Below are 19361 nucleotides of genomic sequence, written 5' to 3'. Positions count from 1 at the left end.
TGGGGAATACTTGTTTAAATTATTTACAATGATCAACCATTGTTTTGGGATGTTTGCTGCAAATAACAACACTCCAAGAACACATCCTTTTCTTTCTACTACGAATTTGCTCGCCGCCCTATTTAATTTTCATAGTCATGGATGTTTAACATAAAACTACCTTGCGTACGTCTAACATGCCATTGATATAGTAAGTTCATACGCTTCGCGTAGACAAGTCATTTAACTCGTTTTCTCACCTTCGCACAGGAACAAAACCGAAGATGAATATTTAGTACATGTGAAACAGAGCACGCTAACTTAAGTTACAAGTAATAACATTGTATTTACTTACGAGAACATTGACCGCATGTGCCTAATTATACGAGCTATACTCCAGGCAACGGGAACTGGGTGGTAAGAGCTTCAACTCTTCTCTGCAGATCTGACACTCGGTCCTTTAGGGAGAATTCGGGGGAAGCTACAAACTTCATGAAATCTTGGAGCTTCGATCCTGAGGCTGCGCGTTTAGCATCAATTGCTATCTGCACACCCTCATGAATATAGTCTGCAACAGCTATGAATTCTTTCTCAGTGAATCCTCTTGTTGTCATGGCGGGTGATCCAATGCGAATGCCACCAGGCACTACAGCACTTTTATCACCTATTTCATCAAATATCGCAGGTGTATGATCAAGAGGAACAAAAAAAAAATAGCTCAAATACAGAAAAAACCACAACTACACTAACAAAATAGCTCAAAGATAAAGACCCTTCAGAACTAGGCAAGTACCCTTTAGGGCCAAATAGGCCTGAAACCAAAAGTAAAGGTCTGGAACCCTTAGCCCGTCGGGTAAAATTATAGAAATGGTTTGATTAGACTATTAGGATATATAAACATTTGAACGAAAGAAAACATGTCCATTTCATATGATTACTTGCATATAATTACTTCAAATACATCCCGTGTAAAACTTTATAGCCTTATTTTGAAATCCAGAGTTCTCTTCAAATTTTTCAACCAAATTGACCTCTATACACTCACCAGGTACTGAGTTCTTGTTGAGGGTGATAGAAGCCATGTCAAGAATTTTCTCCACTCGAGCTCCATCAATACCCTGTCAATAAAGGAAATGACAAATAACATTGGAAAACTAGATTCCATTATAAACTAATGCACAGGATCCAGTAACTTTAATCCTTAACTAATCCTATAACATCACAAATGAGAAAACACAAAACAAAACAAAACGACAAGGTCAGGCAGTGAAGGAAAAGGAAGGAAGAAGATTCCTTTTTAAAAAATACCTTGTCAAACCTTTATAAAAAAAAATTAAAAAAAAAAAGAAGCCATTTAAACGTTAAAATTAGCTCATGCTCATCTCAGTGAATTTCTTGTTCTTTCCATACCTCTAATGCTAACTTTTAAAGCATAATGTTGAGCAGGAAACATAGATAAAACAACAGCTAAACTTCCACGTCTCAGGACAAGGTCTCATATAAGCAGCAAAGAGAAATTAGTAGCAATCAAAACAAGTTAATTAATTAACAATCTAGGACTAGGAACTTACTAAAGGCCGGAGATCCACAAGAACCAGATGGTTATCACTTCCACCAGAAACTAGTTTGTATCCAAGTTCAGTTAATCGGCTAGCAAGAGCCCTGCAATTAGATACCACCTACAAGGAGTATCCACACTAACTTAGGGCACGTCCTTGACCATTTTTACACGAGGACAAAATATTACAGTACCTGGTTCTGGTAAGCCTTAAATTCTGGGGACTGTGCATACTTCAAGCAAACTGCAAGGCCCCCAATAGTGTGGTTATGAGGACCACCCTGCATAAAGAACTCATGCCTTTATCCTTTGTATATCAAAATTCAAAATAAATGTTGAATTTATAGAAACATAAATAAATAATTAGGCATCAATAAGATTTGTTACCATGAAACAAGTACAACTAACCTGTAAACCTGGAAAAACAGCATTGTTAATGGCAGTTTCTAAATCAACCCCGAGAACTGTATCTTTCTTGAAGAAGATCATCCCACCCCTTGGACCTCTTAAAGACTGAAAAGAAGTGTCATAAATATGTGAGATCATCCAAATGTGGATTACAACATAGGAAGCACGAGATAAGGCTACTATGAAGTACTCATGTTTTCGCATGTCTACGAGTCCATTCAAGTGTAATTTTTTTTGACTTGGAAAAATCTAGTAAGATATAAATACATGAGTTTGAAGTTTGAACAATACCTTGTGTGTTGTTGTGGTCACAATATCGCAGTAGTCAAAGGGATTTGCAAGCACAGAAGCAGCAACAAGCCCACTTATGTGAGCCATATCCATCATAAGAAAAGCACCGACAGAATCCGCAATCTTCCCAACATTAGATGTAATTCATTAGTTGCCAAAGGAAAAACACAAGCTTGTAAATGATAATGAACTCCATATCCATTATGCGAATTAAATTAATTTAGATAGAATGAATACATAAAATACTAACCTTCCTCATGCGAGGATAGTCAAAATCTCGAGGATAAGCACTAGCCCCGGCAATAATGAGTTTTGGTTTAAATCGGTCAGCCATTTCCTCAAGCTTATCATAATCAACCAGACCTGCGTTTTGTTTTTTGTTACGAAAAAAATCCATCATCATTCCCAAGAATAACAATTGCACCCTTAACAAATCTGAAAGGCAACATAGTCTTATCGAGAAACAAAATGCAGCACCTGTGGATTCATTGAGTCGATATGACATGGACTCAAAATAAATGGATGTGCCTGATACCCGTCTTTTAGGAGTCATGAAACCATGAGACAAATGTCCTCCGTGAGACAAGTCCAAACCCTAAGATGAATGCACATGTTAGTAGCCAGTAGCCACCAATAAAAAGAGTAAACCAAACCCAAGAGGAAAACTTACCATGAGACGATCATGAGGTTTAAGAATTGCAGTATAAACCTCAAAATTAGCAGGAGAACCAGATAATGGTTGAACATTAACACCCCACTTCTTTCCATCTAAGTGAAATGCATCAAGAGCCCTCCTTTGGCAAAGTGTTTCAAGCTCATCAATATGCTCATTTCCACCGTAGTACCTGATATGTACAATCAAACGATGAGCTACACCAAGAAAAATAATTTTAATGGAAGGTCCCTACTCAACTCACATTACTGAGTCTTAGTATCTGTACCTTTTACCTGGTAATCCTTCTGAATACTTGTTCGTGAGACATGAGCCAACTGCCTCCATCACTGCCCGATAAGTAAAATTTTCTGAGGCAATAAGCTCAAGACTCTTGAACTGTCGCTGCTTCTCCATATCAATAATAGCACGCACCTCAGGGTCAGCCTCACTTAACCCATTGTCTACAAAACTGCTTCCATTACCTGTAAATCAAAAAATATAATTCATGAACAAGTCAGACATAATTCCTGCTACTAACCAATGATTCCTTTCATACTACATCAGAAGTTGGGAAAATAAAGCGGGAACATATGGTTGTATTAAAGATGTTTATTCATAAGGATGGTTATGTCATAGAACTGAGTAATGAAATTTTTTAGTTATACCAAGTCGTTATTCATTCTCATAGGATTCAAACAGCTGACCACACTTAATGGGATAAGGCTTTGTTGTTGCTGTCGTTGTTGTTATACTAAGTAGATACTATGAAAACTCCAAAAATAAATACACAGAGCACCAAATCCAAGCAATATAATGGAATACCATTCTGGCAGATGCTAAGCAAAATGATGGTCTTCTCGATTTTTGTATTTCTTAAGAGAAACTGAAATCAAAATTAAATTATAACACCATAGAATTTAAAAAACCAGAACTATTCCTGCCACAGACTTCTCAGAACAGAAATTTAACATGCATTTTAATAATATTTACAAATGGAACCATAAATAAATAGAAGGTACTGAGATCAGTTCAAGGGTTGGAGTATAACTACCGCCAATTTCAGGCATAGGCACAGAGACAGAAGAGGAGGGCCTTCCAGCAACCAAACTTCCTTCAATGTAAGAAGAAGATCTAACGGGCTTCACACAATTGAGCTTTAGTTGATGTGAAAATCCACTAACAGTAAGCCCCTTGTTTTGAAAAATTGTTCCTTTGGTCCAAGTGGGCTGTTGGAGAGAACCCATCACTGCCGCTCCACCACAAGCCTGCATCTTTGCTTCCAAATACTATACCTTACAAGCTTCCTACAGATATTGCAGAAAATTCTGGGCAGTGAGCACAACTTTAACATACACATGATACAAATACATACATATATATTATATACATGCACACTGGCATGCTCATAGACCGATATAATCTTATAAACAAAAGTTATATACAAGAGTTCCAAATTTGTAATAAGAGAAAGTATAAAAATTGTTTTCAAAAAATAGTAAACGTCATGGCTAAATCACCCAACATACATTATTTCACTCCTTAAACTTATGTTAACACATGATGGCTACTGCCAATTCAAAAAGGAACTGTTTCCCTACGCTGAAGAAACACTTAACTCATTGATAATTACTACTTTTAAGACTGTCACACTGATCATTTCTTTTCATCTTCATAATTTACTTGCCAGACGGCACATTAAAAAGACTATTTTGTTAATCATTTCCCGAATACAAATCCAACGGTATTATGACACGCACGAGTGAATTTCATTGACAAGCAGGATACAAAAAACAATCAAGAAAGCATACGCCTACTCGAGGGAGCGTAATGAGCCTTGCACCTCAAAATGCATACTTATACATTAGCAAAAACTCAAAAGAAAAAAAAAACAAAAAAAGAAAAAAACAACAACAAACAACCGTGGAATCGAAAAAGAATATAAAACTAGTTTAAGTTGCGGTTTACTAAAGCAACAAATCACACCAACCATGTCAGTCAGTCAAATAAACATGTCAGTACCTTACAAGCTGCTGAAATATGAACCTATACATGCACAGAGTATTAACTGAAACAATTAATTGACTCCTATAAGTTAATTGATTCCCGAAAACATAATTAGGAGATTAAGAAAAACCCTAAATTTAAGGAGGAGGAAGAAGAAGAAGGACTTACAGAGTGAGAGCAGAGGAGGAGGAGGCCGGACTGCTGCTAGGGTAGGGATGTCGGGACTGTTTTGGCCAAAAATAAAATCAAGTGTTTGACCAAAAATAAAAAGTATGCGCTTTAGTGGGCTGGATGGGCTTTCAGCCTACTAACTCAGATTTTCGGCTGGGCCTGTACTTTACAGGGGGCCCCACCTCAACAACCGCCACTGCCGGCCGCCAGCAGCTGTAGAAAGAAATTATATGTTCTCCTTCAACTCCAACTCCAACTCCTCTATCCAGATTCGAGGTGCCCTTTGATTTACAGCGGTGGCGGAATCAGGTTCCTTCTCTTTTTCACTCACCCACTTCATTTCTTATTTACTATTTCTATTTTCTTTATTTTATTTATTTATAATTTGGGGTTTAGTTATTTTTCATGATGTTTGATATATTCGTGTACAAATTAAGACTTAAGACTACTAGCTGAAGAAGAAAGGAAATTTGGGGGGAGTGTGTGTGTGTTTATTGTCTTGAGATTTTGAGTTTGAAATTCTTTCAAGCGGTTGACCAAGATATAGTCAGATATGATATTTTCCTTTTTTTGGGTTTCATATCTGACTCTTTTTTTTTTTTTTACCTTTTTTTGAGTACGTTGATATTTTTTACACTAAGGAGGAGTTTGGTTAAGCTACACAATAGCCAATATCTAACCCTTTTAAGTAAAAGGAGAAATTAAATTCTCATCTCTCATATTTTTTATTTCATTAATTAAAACTTTATTCATTTTCAAATTTTTATCAAACATCCTTTGGTTTCTATCCACGTCACAATTTCAGTAATACAATTACATGCCAGCATAATTGAATTTTATAATTAATTTTTTTTATAAAAGGGTACAAATTATGAATAGGAATATATGAAAAAAATACTAAAAAGATATATTTAAAAATGATTAATAAGTTTTTCATTTTTAAAATTTACATATGATGACATGTAAATAATTTTAATATTCAAATAATGACATGAAGATTAGTCAAGAGACCTTGATAAAATGAAAAAGAAATAAGGTTTCAATTAATGAGAAGGAAAAATGATGGATGTGAACCTAATTTATCTCATGAAAAGGGGAGTTATAAATCTCATAATTTGTAACTTTCATAAAAAAATGAAAATAGAAATATATTACATTAATATTAATATGCTGAAGTAGACAAAATCAAAGAACTTTGATTAAAAACTAAAAACCGGTAAGGTTTTAGTCAAAGAACAGTGGTTATTAAAACAAAAAAAAAAACAAAAAAAAAAAGGTCAAAGAAGAGTGGTGAGTAAGGACCGTATCCAAAGGCTCCCTTAAGTAAATACATGTATCGTAGCCAAGTCTAGTTGGGTTTCATTGAAACTTGTCAGTTTTAGTTTGAGTTGGGGGTTGAGGCTTTCATTAGGGCAATTGCCATTACATATGATACGATTTTTGTTTTAGCAATTTCCACAACATCAAACTAAACATATTAAAATCAGTACCAATCCTGTCATCGCTCGCCGTTTTGTACTTGTATTCAACTTAGTCAGAACCGTCACCTCAGAAAGAAAAAAATCCAATGCTGAGGCCTCTTTATATGCTATGGAAAGTGGCTTCCGTTGATGAAAAGGGATCATCTGTATTTGTAGTTACTCATCTGTTCTGTTACAACATCCTCGATCGATGCAAATAAAATTCTCTTTTTATGATTTTAAACTCAAGTAGAAAAACAACATCTACGTCTTTCCCTACATGTCTGCCCTTTTGGTATTAGGATCAGTCATTAGGAGAAAGAAACCATTCAACTTAGAAAGCATGCTAACAAGATATTGATGTCGTGTTTGATCTTTGTTTCCTGTTAGATATTTGTATATTTGTATCTTGGTATTTTGTATGAGCTTTTCACTTCATTTTCCATTAATGTTGAAGGTTGAAGGTAGACAGGGTATCCCTTTTTATCTTCTACTGCTCGTCCTCCCTCTTTCTCTCTTTCGTTTCTAAGATTCGTGTCTTTGTTTTGGTCATTGGGTGCATTTCCTGACTCAATTGGCCATGGACAAATGGATGGAGCAACTGCCCATTTCATTGTAAGGTAGCATACAGTTGCAAGCACATGGTTCGTTAACCATAGACAGGTCACTTTTGGCTTTGGGTTAGTATGCAAGGGGTTCAACAATTTGACCATTTGATTGTAAGGTAGTATGGAAGCACATAGTTCATTAATGGACGAGTCACTTTTGGCTTTGGGTTAGTATGTAAGTGGCTGTTCAGATATGACCAGCCTTATGTTGTAGCAATGTGGATTTGATAAGTCAGAGTTGCGGTGGAGGTGTTTGGGTGAGGCCTGTGAGGGACTCGGCTGATCATATGATAAAGTACATTATACAAACCGCCTTAAAATGAAGGGTATTTGCTAGAAGTGTCTATTGTCATGTTTTTTAAAACCCTTTAAAGTTGATCCATATGAATTTTTTTGAATCTTTTGATATAGTAAATGTCTTCTTATTTAAAGTGGAAGAAAGACAAAAGAAGAAATTTAACTAGAGGAAACTAGAATAAAATCAAGGGGTGTGCTATTCACACACCCTTTTTTACTTCTCACACACCATTTGTTAATTTCTGCCATTTGATGTTCTTTAATTCAGTCGATCCGACGGCCGCAAATTAAGAGGGTGTGTATGAAGTAAAAAGGTGTGTGTGGATATCACACCCCTAAAATCAACTTGAATGAGGTGGAAGTTGCAATTGCGGATTTAGTTTCCACTTACAACAAATGGTTATTAAGTAATTTTTCTTGACATGGCAGGTCAGCTTGTAGAAATTAAAAGAAATAATCCTGTTCATTAGTTGGAGAATTAGAATCTTGAGGCATGGAATCTGAGATGGTAGTGCATGAAGGCGGGTGCCACTGCAAGAATGTAAGGTGGCGAGTGAAGGCGCCTTGCGGTGTTGTGGCTTGGAGTTGCAACTGCTCAAATTGCTTTATGAGGGGTAACACCCATTTCATTGTCCCTGCTGAAAGATTTCAACTTTTGAGTGATTCTGAGCAGTTTCTTACAACTTACAGCTTCGGTACTCATACGGCAAAGCACACATTCTGTAAAGTTTGTGGGATAACTTCGTTCTATTATCCACGCTCAAACCCTGATGGGGTCGCCATCACATTTAGGTGTGTTGATCCTGGAACACTCGCCCACGTTGAGATTAAGTATTACGATGGGCAAAATTGGGAAGCCTCGCACAGTCAATCAGGCATTGCGTCGTTGTCAAAAGTGCAGACTCTGCAAAATATAGGTTGACTTAAGTTGTGTGATTTTGAAGTGTTAAGCAAAGTCGTCGTGTGTTTAGGACCTCTGGGGATTTTTACAATGTTTATGTGGATTGTGGATGCATCATTGTATGTTGGCTTCTTTCTTGTGTTGTATTTATCTCCCCTTTTGTTTTGTTCTTGTGTTTCTTTTGTTTAGGCCAAACTATAATTTTGGTCCTTGTAATTGTAGTGAACACCACTTTTGTCCTTGCAGCTTCAAATGTTGCAAATGATTTTCATAAGCTTTCAAACTGTCTCGTGGTCCACTACGAATACTAATATTGTTTCTAATTTGAGAAATGTTGAGGAGACTCTCATAAAATTGAAACTCTCTATTGACTCTATCTAATAGGTGCTCGATTTTAGACAAAATGTTTTAATGCAAATAACGATAAATCATTGAGAATAAGGATGATTTAATTTCATCATGCCCTCTTATGTGAAGGCTAGACAACTCCACATTAGTAATCCTTGGTTTGGGTTTTAGCCAAGTCAGTTGGGTTTCATTGAAACCTGTGAGTTTTAGCTTGAGAGTTGGGGGTTGCGGCTTTCATTAGGGCAATTGCCATTGCATATGATACGATTTTGTTTTAGCAATTTCCATTACATGAAACTAAACATACTAAAATCAATACCAATCCCGTCATCGATCGCCTTTTTGTACTGATATTCAGGCTAGTCAGAACTATCATCGGAAAGAAAAAAATGCAATGCTGAGGTTTCTTTATATGTTATGGAAAGTGGCTTCCGTTGATGAAAAAAGGATCTACTGTAACTTGGTAGTTACTCCATCTGTTACAACATCCTCGACCGATAGAAATGAAATTCTGTTTTTATGATCTTAAACTCGAGGAGAAAAAAAGGAACTTCTCTATGTCTTTCCTTCCATGTCTGCCTTTTTGATATTAGGATCGGTCATTAGGAGAAAGAAACCATTCAACTTAGAAAACATGAGAAAATATGCACGCACGTTGCTGCGGGACTTGAATGCACCCATCTTAACTGCATGAATAAATTAAGACACATGCACCATGCACTCGTCTCTCACAGAGATAAACAAAGATACCAAAAACAGAGAAACTAAATCTTAAATTAATAGACTTGTTCAATTATATTAAACTACGGAGGGGGAAAGAGAGAAAAGAGAGACCTGGATACCTCCATCGTGTACTGAAAGATGCCAAATTCTATCACCAAGGAGAACAAACTTTTTCAAATGCGCACACACACACACACACCCTAAAAGTAAGAGTGTAAAATCTATGCTAAAATAAACAACTAAGTATGAGCAGGACCTCGTAAAAAGTAGGTGATCATATGTGTTCTTCAACTTTCTGTCGAACCTGCAATCAATGAAAGTGATCCACCGTGAAAAACATGGTTAACCACCATGTATTGAAGCTATATATAACCATTGAAGAAAAACCTTTTACATCCAGCACAAAGCAAACTATAATCAAAATTTCAACAAACCAAAATAACATGCAGATAAATAAATAGAAAAAAAAATAGTCGAAATTTCTTTTATGTCCAGCAACGGAACCATTAGAGATTGTGTAGAAACAATGCAGTAAACACCACCAGAGAATGGGGATAAACAAAATAGTAATACACACATACCTATCAGGATAGTAAAACGACAACAGCTAAACATGTAAATTCAAAGGTCACTCGAAACATGCTAAAAGTAAAAATTAAATTGCATAGATTGGCATCTAGATTTACCTTTAAAATGGCCTGTGATATGCCATTAATAAAAGCCCTGAATTCTTGGTTCACTCCGCTAAATTGGTAGGAGCTTTTGCTTTATCCATCAGAACCTTAAAACAAAACCTGTAATAGTATGATAAGCGATGAAGATCTGGTAAGTTTATTAGACATTGTTTCAAATACAAATTGAGACTCGTGGGAAAAAAGAGAAAGAATCAAATATCATATTATATTCTGACAATACTCTGAGATGGTATGAAGCCACCTCGTCTAATTTTATGACAAAATGGGTGAGACTCGTTAAAGAAACTCAATAATGGGTAGAATGTTTAAATCTATCTGATGAAAGAAGTGATAATGTTGTAGTTATTTTATCAGGAGGCGTTAAAACCATGAATCAAGAGGATTATAGACCAGGGATTTCAAATATCCAAGGTCTGTTAATCTAATCACCCAACAACAACAACAACAACAACAAAGCCTTTTCCCACTAAGTGGGGTCGGCTATATGAATCCTAGAACGCCATTGCGCTCGGTTTTGTGTCATGTCCTCCGTTAGATTCAAGTACTCAAGTCTTTTCTTAGGGTCTCTTCCAAAGTTTTCCTAGGTCTTCCTCTACCCCTTCGGCCCTGAACCTCTGTCCCGTAGTCACATTTTCGAACCGGAGCGTCAGTAGGCCTTCTTTGCACATGTCCAAACCACCGGAACCGATTTTCTCTCATATTTCCTTCAATTTTGGCTACTCCTCCTTTACCTCGGATATCCTCATTCCCAATCTTATCCTTTCTCGTGTGCACATACATCCCACGAAGCATCCTCATCTCCGCTACACCCATTTTGTGTACGTGTTGATGCTTCACCGCCCAACATTCTGTGCCATACAACATCGCTGGCCTTATTGTCGTCCTATAAAATTTTCCCTTGAGCTTCAGTGGCCTACGACGGTCACACAACACGCCGGATGCACTCTTACACTTCATCCATCCAGCTCGTATTCTATGGTTGAGATCTCCATCTAATTCTCCGTTCTCTTGCAAGATAGATCCTAGGTAGTGAAAACGGTCGCTTTTTGTGATCTTCGCTAGATTGCTCCGGTCATTAGTTTCAAACTTCGCTAGATTGCTCCGGCCATTAGTGTGGTCCGTGGATAAGTATATAAATGGATAGAGATAGGAAAGCAAACATAAGATGTACGTGGTTCACCCAGATTGGTTACGTCCACGGAATAGTGGAGTTCTCATTAATTGTGAAGGGTTTACACAAGTACATAGCTTCAAGCTCTCCTTTAGGGAGTACAAGTGAATGATTTAGTACAAATAACATTAGGAAATATTTTGGGAGAATGATCTCGTAACCATGAAACTTCTAAGTACCGAAGTGTGGTATCGTCTTAACTTTCCTTATCTGTCTCATAGGTAGATGTGGCATCTTCTCTGGAAGTACTCTTCCTCCATCCAGGGGTAGTATCTGTAACTGGTGGAGATGCACAAGGTAATGTATCAATGTCACTTGAAGCTTACTTGTAGTTTCAGGCTTGGTCAAGCGCGATACAAACCATGTAGTAGGAGTCCTCCAAGTCGCCGAGCTAGGGGATCTGCTGAAAGAGGTAACAGACAAGGTAAGCAATCAGAGCTCCGACTAATTGTTCACATTCTCCCTATCTTGCAGGCAGCATGAAGGATAAAGAGAAGAAAAATGAGAAGAGATGATATGGGATACTTTTGCTTTTGAAGAATTAACTTTCCACATGCTTATTCTTGAACTGGGCTGGAGGGTTTTCTGGTTTCCTCCAGAGTATAAGTTCGACTGAAGAATTTGAGGGTCAAAACAAGTCCATCAAATCTAGAGTACGTTCGACCCTGCTGATATGAGATACTTTTGCTTTTGACAGAGTAATGGTACTGTTCCTTTACCCTCTCTTCGATTTTTTAGAAAGTAATCATGTTAGGAGTCTGGCTCTCGAGATTCGGAAGGCGGTGCCTCTTCGATTTTGGAGCAAGCAATCTTGTTGGGGGTGTTTTCTCGAATGTGAGTAAAGGTTGGGCATGTTTGCTAGTCTACCTTGCCACGAAGCACAGAGGTTGACACACGGGGACTTTCCAATTATCCAGCAGTGGTACTGTTCCTTTACCCTCTCTTCGATTTTTGAGAAAGTAATCATGTTGGGAGTCTGGCTCTCGAGATTCGGAGGGCGATGCCTCTTCGATTTTGGTGCAAGCAATCTTGTTGGGAGTGTTTTCTCGAATGTGAGTAAAGGTTGGGCATGTTTGCTAGTCTACCTTGCCACGAAGCACAGAGGTTGACACACCGAAACTTTCCAATTATCCAGCTGTGGTACTGTTCATTTACCCTTGTGGGTAATAATATGGTAGCTAGGCCTTCAAAATTTATGTGTCTAAACTTTGTTAGTGTTGTTTCTTTGCTATTCTTTTACCCTTCTTTTCAGAGCGATGTAGTGAGAGCTGCAAGCTTCACTCAACTTTGTCAGAGAACTTAGTTATATGTGATACCCATGAGCTACTGTTGCGTGTGGGAAGTGGGTGATTGAACAGTACGATTCATGTGCTTTCTACTTCGCCAGAAATCTTCGACATAATGCCTATAATTTCCGCAAAGCTGAGTGTGCGTGTGACAGGTGCTGACAAGGCTGGAAAAGTAGTCTCAACTTTGTCAGAGAACTTTGGCAAAGTTATATGTGGTACCCATGAGCTACTGTTGCGTGTGGGAAGTGGGTGATTGAATAGTACGATTCATGTGCTTTCTACTTTGCCAGAAATCTTCGACAGAATGCCCATAATTTCCGCAAAGCTAAGTGCGTGTGACAGGTGCTGACAAGGCTGGAAAAGTAGGTGCCTCTTCGATTTCTGAGATCGGCCCTCGTGGTCTCTGAGCAGCCCAGCTTTTGAGAAAGCAAACCTCTTCGATTTCTGAGATCGGCCCTCGTGGTCTCTGAGCAGCCCAGCTTTTGAGAAAGCAAACCTCTTCGATTTCTGAGATCGGCCTTCGTGGTCTTTGAGCAGCCCAGCTTTTGAGAAAGCAAACGCCTCTTCGATTTCTGAGATCGACCCTCGTGGTCTCTGAGCCGCCCAGCTTTTGAGAAAGCAAACGCCTCTTCGATTTCTAAGCAGGCGCCTCTTCGATTTCTGAAGCTTCGTCGAGTGCAGATTTTTTATAGGGGCTGACATTAAGTTCCAAAGCACACTTAAATATCCACCAATAGAAGCTCCATTCTTGCACTTCTAAGATCTTGATTTGTCCGACCTCTTCTCTCTTCAACACCTTTGAAAATGTTTGGCCCCTCCGACTGTCGTTTTGACTTGAACCTTGTTGAAGAGGCAGCCCCGCCTTCTCCCGACAACATATGGTGCCCATCCTTCGTCTCCCCTACTGGTCCTCTTACCGTTGGGGATTCCGTGATGAAGAATGATATGACTGCTGCGGTAGTGGCCAGGAACCTTCTCACTCCCAAAGATAACAGACTACTTTCCAAACGGTCTGATGAGTTGACTGTTAAGGATTCTCTGGCTCTTAGTGTTCAGTGTGCAGGTTCTGTGTCTAATATGGCCCAACGCCTATTTGCTCGAACCCGCCAAGTTGAATCATTGGCTGCTGAAGTGATGAGTCTCAAACAGGAGATTAGAGGGCTCAAGCATGAGAATAAACAGTTGCACCGGCTCGCACATGACTATGCTACAAACATGAAGAGGAAGCTTGACCAGATGAAGGAATCTGATGGTCAGGTTTTACTTGATCATCAGAGATTTGTGGGTTTGTTCCAAAGGCATTTATTGCCTTCGTCTTCTGGGGCTGTACCGCGTAATGAAACTCCAAATGATCAACCTCTGATGCCTCCTCCTTTTAGGGTTCTGTCCAGTACTGAGGCTCCGAATGATCTCCCTCCGGTGCCTTCTCTTTCTGGGGCTCTAACGACTGCTGAGACTTCTCCTAAGCAACCTTTGTGAAGGCTCCCTCTTGTTTGTTTATTTTGACTCAAGTATATGTACATATTTGTAACTTATCGGGGATATCAATAAATAAGCTTTCCTTCATTTCAACGTATTGTGTTAAATCACCAAAGCCTTCTTCGCTAAGTTCTTTGAATTTTCTTTTGTTGAAGCTTGTATGTTGAAGCTTTGTGAGTGGAGCATGTAGGTTGAGGTAGTGTTCCCTTAATTTCCCGAGCGAGGACAACTTCTCGGTTGGAGACTTGGAAAATCCAAGTCACTGAGTGAGATCGGCTATATGAATCTTAGAACGCCATTGTGTTCTGTCCTGTGTCATGTCCTCCGTTAGATCCAAGTACTCTAAGTCTTTTCTTAGGGTCTCTCTCAAAGTTTTCTTAGGTCTTCCTCTACCCCTTCGACCCTGAACCTTTGTCCCATAGTCGCATCTTCTAATCGGAGCGTCAGTAGGCCTTCTTTGCACATGTCCAAACCACCGTAACCGATTTTCTCTCATATTTCCTTCAATTTCGGCTACCAATAAAATAAAACAAAGATTAAATGTTGTAGTTATTTTATCAGGAGGCGTTAAAACCATGAATCAAGAGGATTATAGACCAGGGATTTCAAATATCCAAGGTCTGTTAATCTAATCACCCAATAAAATAAAACAGAGATTAAGCACAACAATATCAAAATTAAAATGAAGGAATAATATGAAATCTTGTGCATAGAACGTTCGTGAAAATGAATCACACAACAATCAAGGGTGGACAAATCACAAAAGTGACAATTAAAGGGCACCCAACGGACACCCCCATCTCTCTCTACAATCGCAAAAATCCCTTGGGTTTGAGGAAGCAAATGGAAAACGAAATGCTTTTCCATCCCCTACCCATACCCATACCTCCCTTACCCGTTCCCTTTACCCTCGCAGAAAATCCTCCCATCTCTCTCTCACCCTTGTCCGATCTCTCTGTTTGCAAATCGCAGAAAAAGAAACCCTAAACAAATCGCTGAAATCCCTCACCTAAATCCTCCCACATTTCTCTTGGACACCCCTATCTCTCACTCTCTTTGCAAAACCTAAACCAGATCTCCTAAATCCTATCTCAAACACCCACAAACGGCAAAGAAGCCAAGATATTAAAGCAATCTCTACATAATACTTTGGAACAATGACGCAAAATGGTACTTACTTGTTCCTTGTCCATAACCGTTGGTGCCGCCACACATTGTTATCAATTGTGGGTTTATCAAATCCTTCATGGCTTAAGACTGCATGAAGAATTAGAAACTAAAAGATGAATATATGAAGTAAATCATCATATAAATGTAACTGCATTAAAAAAAAAGGAATGAAAAAATTGAATTCTATTTCATCAGTATGTAACTGCATGAAAAGTTACATTGAATGCAGAGTCAATCAATTTCCCCAAAGTCATTGTCATCTGAAAATCAATACCAAACCCATAAATACTACCATTGTGGCAAAACCCAAAAACAAAGTACAAAAATTTACTCATATAATCACAAAAAAACATGAAATTTGAGCACCCATTTTGTCAAGTTAAAGGATAAAGGCACTCGCATCATCATAGTACTCTTTGGGAAGATCTTCTAATTCTGGTTCTTCCTTTTTCTTGCTCTTCCGCAGAACTACCATAAAAAACCCAGAGAAGCACACAAATTCATAAAAGAAAAGGTCCAAAACTACCATAAAAAATCCAGAAAGCATACAAATTTATCAGAAAGAAAAGTTCAAATTACAAAAACCAACTGGTGTGAGTGAGTAGTGAGAGGTTGTGTTAGGCACCTGAAACACGTTTTGGTTTCAATTGAGAGGGCCAGAGCCTTACATGCGAGGAAGATGACGATAGGATTCCAGAGACAAAGAAAGGAGGAGTAAGACGACGGAGGTGAGAGAAGGGAGACGGCGGCGAGAGGAGGATAGGACGGAGGCAACACCGTCTGTGGTGCGACACACAGTGGGTTTCACAGCTATTAATCAAAATACGCAACATGAAATCTTGTTTGATCACTGCCCCAGAGTTTCTGCTTGTCTGCAAAATTTGCAAAATTGGCAAAATTGGCACACAGGTTCACAACTCCTCGTCTTCCCTTTATCAATGGCTCCTTTAAATATCCAAATGATCAAGGTCGATCGTGCTCGCAAAATACTTGATGAGCTCCTTTTGGTAATCCACCTAAAACAAATAAGCACAATATCTATGTAAACTGGCATTTCACTCAATTATACATTAGTTATGGCATCTTTGGAACTAAATGACTTCAACCTTAATATCCTATAAGCAGTATGTTTCTATATTTTAAATCCTGTTATGATAACAGGTAAATATAGATGATACAAAAGTAATTTAGTTCCATCATGCATAAAGGTGCAACCTCCAACTTAAGCTTCATATATTTCTTTTAATTTTAATGAGTAAAACTCTATTCATGTTATCATCAACATCTCACAGAGCGAAGCAACATATTGGAAATGCGTATCCAATTAACAGCCCTTTCATTCAAGTAATTAAATAAATCCATAACATGGATTAGAAAAATGGGCAAACAACCGAAAAACCTGTCATTTACTTGCAAAACTCCTGCCTAACCCCACAGTCTTTGCAATTAAATATAAACTAACACTTCCTCACACTTCCTCAGTGTGCTCTCTTTGTATAAAAATATACGCTATCATTTAAAACCTGAAATGTAGAATTTGATGCCAAGAACAAATCCTCAGCATCCACACTATACAATATAGTAACTAATGAACTTACTATTGTGTTGGAAAACACAAACTCTAGCTCCATATCCTCTTGTGCCATTGACAATGGAGCTGTGGTTCAAAGAATCGCTAACAATCCAGCCTCCCTGTAAAGTCAAATGGCACATATTCAAATAAGGAATGTAAACTCAAAATTAGAAGTCATACACTTGAGAATAGATGCAAACCTTCCCCATCAGAACAGGAAGGATAGCAGAGCTTGTGACATAATCCATTCCGAAAATTATAGCAGCAGGTTTCCCAACAAAATTTGCAACACACTATTCCAGCTCATTATGCAAATCCGTGGTGCCTGATGATAGAAGCGTATCATGGTAAATTTATTTAGAAAAATAGTTTAAACAAAATTTTCTTGCAAAGTAGTAATAGTATACCAACTGCCATCAACTCGGCTACTACAGGTACTGGGAGAATATTTTTTCAATGTCTCAATAGCATGAGGTGTGCAGTACTCATCAGATGCAGCAAAGCCAAGGTAATTGTAAGATCCCAAGTTAAGGTATCTACTGGTTTTTTTGGTTAGCCTGCATCAGCCGAGTTACACAATGAGAATATAAATCAAGAAAACATAACAAAAGGCGTGAAATATACATGAAATTGCGAAATTGGAGGAAATTTGTAATCGTTACTTGAGTGTTTTGTTGTAGTCAATGGAGTAGCATTCAACCACATCAAACCAAGCATGAGGAGCACTTGCAATAGGCCTATTGAAACAGTACTGACCAGTCAAAACTTTAAAAAATTAACTAGAGTTATCAATAATTATGTTTATGGGACTCCATGGAATTCAAGCTTAATTGCAGGGCCAACTGCATCCATTTCATACAGCTCAAGAAATATAACACAATCAAATCAATGACAAAATACCTGAATTCGAAGATAAGGCCGGCGAATATAGAAATCTTCAAGTCCTAAACAGATTGGAGCATAACCCTGATTTTTGCAACAAAGCAATGCTTTTTTTTTTTACATAAAATTACAGGAAAAACTAAACAATAGAAACAAAATTATGTACAATGATTATGGAACCTGCAAATTGCTAGAACTCCACCAGTCGATGATTTTGCGGAAGAAATATATGACTTGGCCAAAAACGAAGAGCAATCCATAGCTGAAGTACGTGGTTAACGCAGTTAAATAAGGGATCACAATAATTTTTACTGTGGGACGATTGTATGATCCGAAAGCTCGAGGATTTGGGAATTATTGCCTCTGCCACATTTTCTTGCAATGAAATTAACAATTGTAACAAAAATCAGATATTTCGATTGAAGGTAAGATTCTAGCATTTTCTCTATGTTACGATCATGCAGAGCTTTTACCTCAATCGAATCAAAACCAACACCAACCAATCACAGCTCGATGATCACTCAGAACACTGAACGCAAAAATCAACAAAATTTCACCATTTTAAATTATAATTCGTTTCATATTCTTTAATCCACTAAAAAGGCAAAAAATTAAAATTAAATTGAAAGTGAACCTGGTGGTCGTGGGTGTCGTCGCTAGGCCTGGGCAAAAAATACCGAGAACCGAACCGAACTCGTACTGAACCCGGTTGGTTTGGTTTTTTTTCGGTTCATTTCGGTATAGGTACAAAATCGGTTCGGTTTGGTGCTTAGTCGGTTCGGTTTCGGTTCTACGTTCAATACCAAACCGTACCGAATCAGTTTTTTTAATAGAAATTATTGTTAAGTGGACCACTCCTCCACGTTTTTGCACTCTCAGACTCTTCGACTCTCACGTTTCTGAGACTCTCAGACTCTCACTTTTCTCACTCCGAAGTCACTCGGTCCCTCTCTCAATCACCGGCTCCACCACTCCTCCTCCTCTCCAATCTCTCACGATTTCACGGTCTCACCTCCACCACAACCATCTTGACATCGTCTTCTCTCATGGTAAGTCAATCTCTTGAATTTGTTTGCATTTTATAAAATTAGGGTTCTAATTTTTAGATTCAAATTGGGATTGGAATTGGGGTTTCTCTGAAATTCAAATCTCTTAGGGTATAATTTTTTTTCTATCTGGGATAACTTGTAGTTCCTATCTGGGTTTCTCTGAAATCCACAATTAGTTAGTTAATTAATCGATTTCACATGGCTGATGGTTGTTTGGTTGGTTGACGATGTTAATGAAAGCAATGTCTCGTAATTTCTGGTCAATTTTGTATCCTTCTGACTCCAATCACTCCATCCATTTTGTTTTTTTTGCCAAAATCACTCCACCCTCTCCGGGTATTAGGAGAAAGTCATAACTGTGTTGATTAGGTAAAACACCAGAACAATTCATTTCTTCTTTTAAAACCAAATTAATCAGGCATATTCAAATTTGAAGTGGGTATGCCCCTTTGTCTATTCAGTTGTGACTTACATATTTTAATCTCACGATATCATAATAAAAACCACTCTTTTTCTTAATTCTCATGATTATATCTACAAAAATTACTAAAAACAACTTATAACATTAATTTTCTAGAGCACCGATACATGTAAATATAGACATTGTCAACAAAGATTAAAAGCTGAGGCTTGCTCGATTGTCATTTACT

General features: G+C 38.0%; 1 protein-coding gene, 1 long non-coding RNA gene and 1 pseudogene across 4 annotated transcripts; 1 reads left to right on the top strand and 2 right to left on the bottom strand.

Moving 5' to 3' along the window:
* Window positions 1-166: 166 nt before the first annotated feature.
* Window positions 167-5569, bottom strand: LOC103444223 (serine hydroxymethyltransferase 3, chloroplastic-like). Of its 2 annotated transcripts, XM_070805004.1 has the most exons (13): window positions 5064-5125; window positions 4911-4956; window positions 3943-4195; window positions 3178-3373; window positions 2907-3081; window positions 2714-2831; window positions 2487-2599; window positions 2237-2359; window positions 1946-2050; window positions 1732-1818; window positions 1551-1658; window positions 1025-1097; window positions 167-643 (listed from the first exon to the last, which is right to left on the bottom strand). In XM_070805004.1, exons 3-13 carry the CDS (start codon window positions 4160-4162, stop codon window positions 369-371), a joined length of 1593 nt encoding a protein of 530 aa, XP_070661105.1. In that variant the 5' UTR covers window positions 4163-4195; window positions 4911-4956; window positions 5064-5125; the 3' UTR covers window positions 167-368. The 2 variants fall into 2 exon arrangements, with proteins under 2 accessions (XP_070661105.1, XP_008381364.3); XM_008383142.4 differs by lacking the exon at window positions 4911-4956 and having other exon boundaries at window positions 5064-5569.
* On the top strand, window positions 5207-8664 carry LOC103444221 (uncharacterized; annotated as a pseudogene).
* A 763-nt stretch (window positions 8665-9427) lies between these two features.
* LOC103433715 (uncharacterized) lies at window positions 9428-18055 on the bottom strand. Of its 2 annotated transcripts, XR_003776360.2 has the most exons (10): window positions 17843-18055; window positions 17681-17746; window positions 17188-17337; window positions 16981-17105; window positions 16806-16899; window positions 15833-16223; window positions 15608-15675; window positions 15216-15294; window positions 10090-10197; window positions 9428-9707 (listed from the first exon to the last, which is right to left on the bottom strand). It is a non-coding gene; the product is annotated as an uncharacterized lncRNA (long non-coding RNA). The 2 variants fall into 2 exon arrangements; XR_011571157.1 differs by lacking the exons at window positions 17681-17746; window positions 17843-18055 and adding an exon at window positions 17443-17515.
* Between the last annotated feature and the right edge of the window lie 1306 nt (window positions 18056-19361).

Source organism: Malus domestica, chromosome 09 (assembly GCF_042453785.1).
Source record: "Malus domestica chromosome 09, GDT2T_hap1".
In the NCBI taxonomy this organism is placed as follows: domain Eukaryota; kingdom Viridiplantae; phylum Streptophyta; class Magnoliopsida; order Rosales; family Rosaceae; genus Malus; species Malus domestica.
The sequence above is the reverse complement of the archived record's forward strand: the minus strand, read 5'-3'. Positions and strand labels throughout refer to the sequence as shown.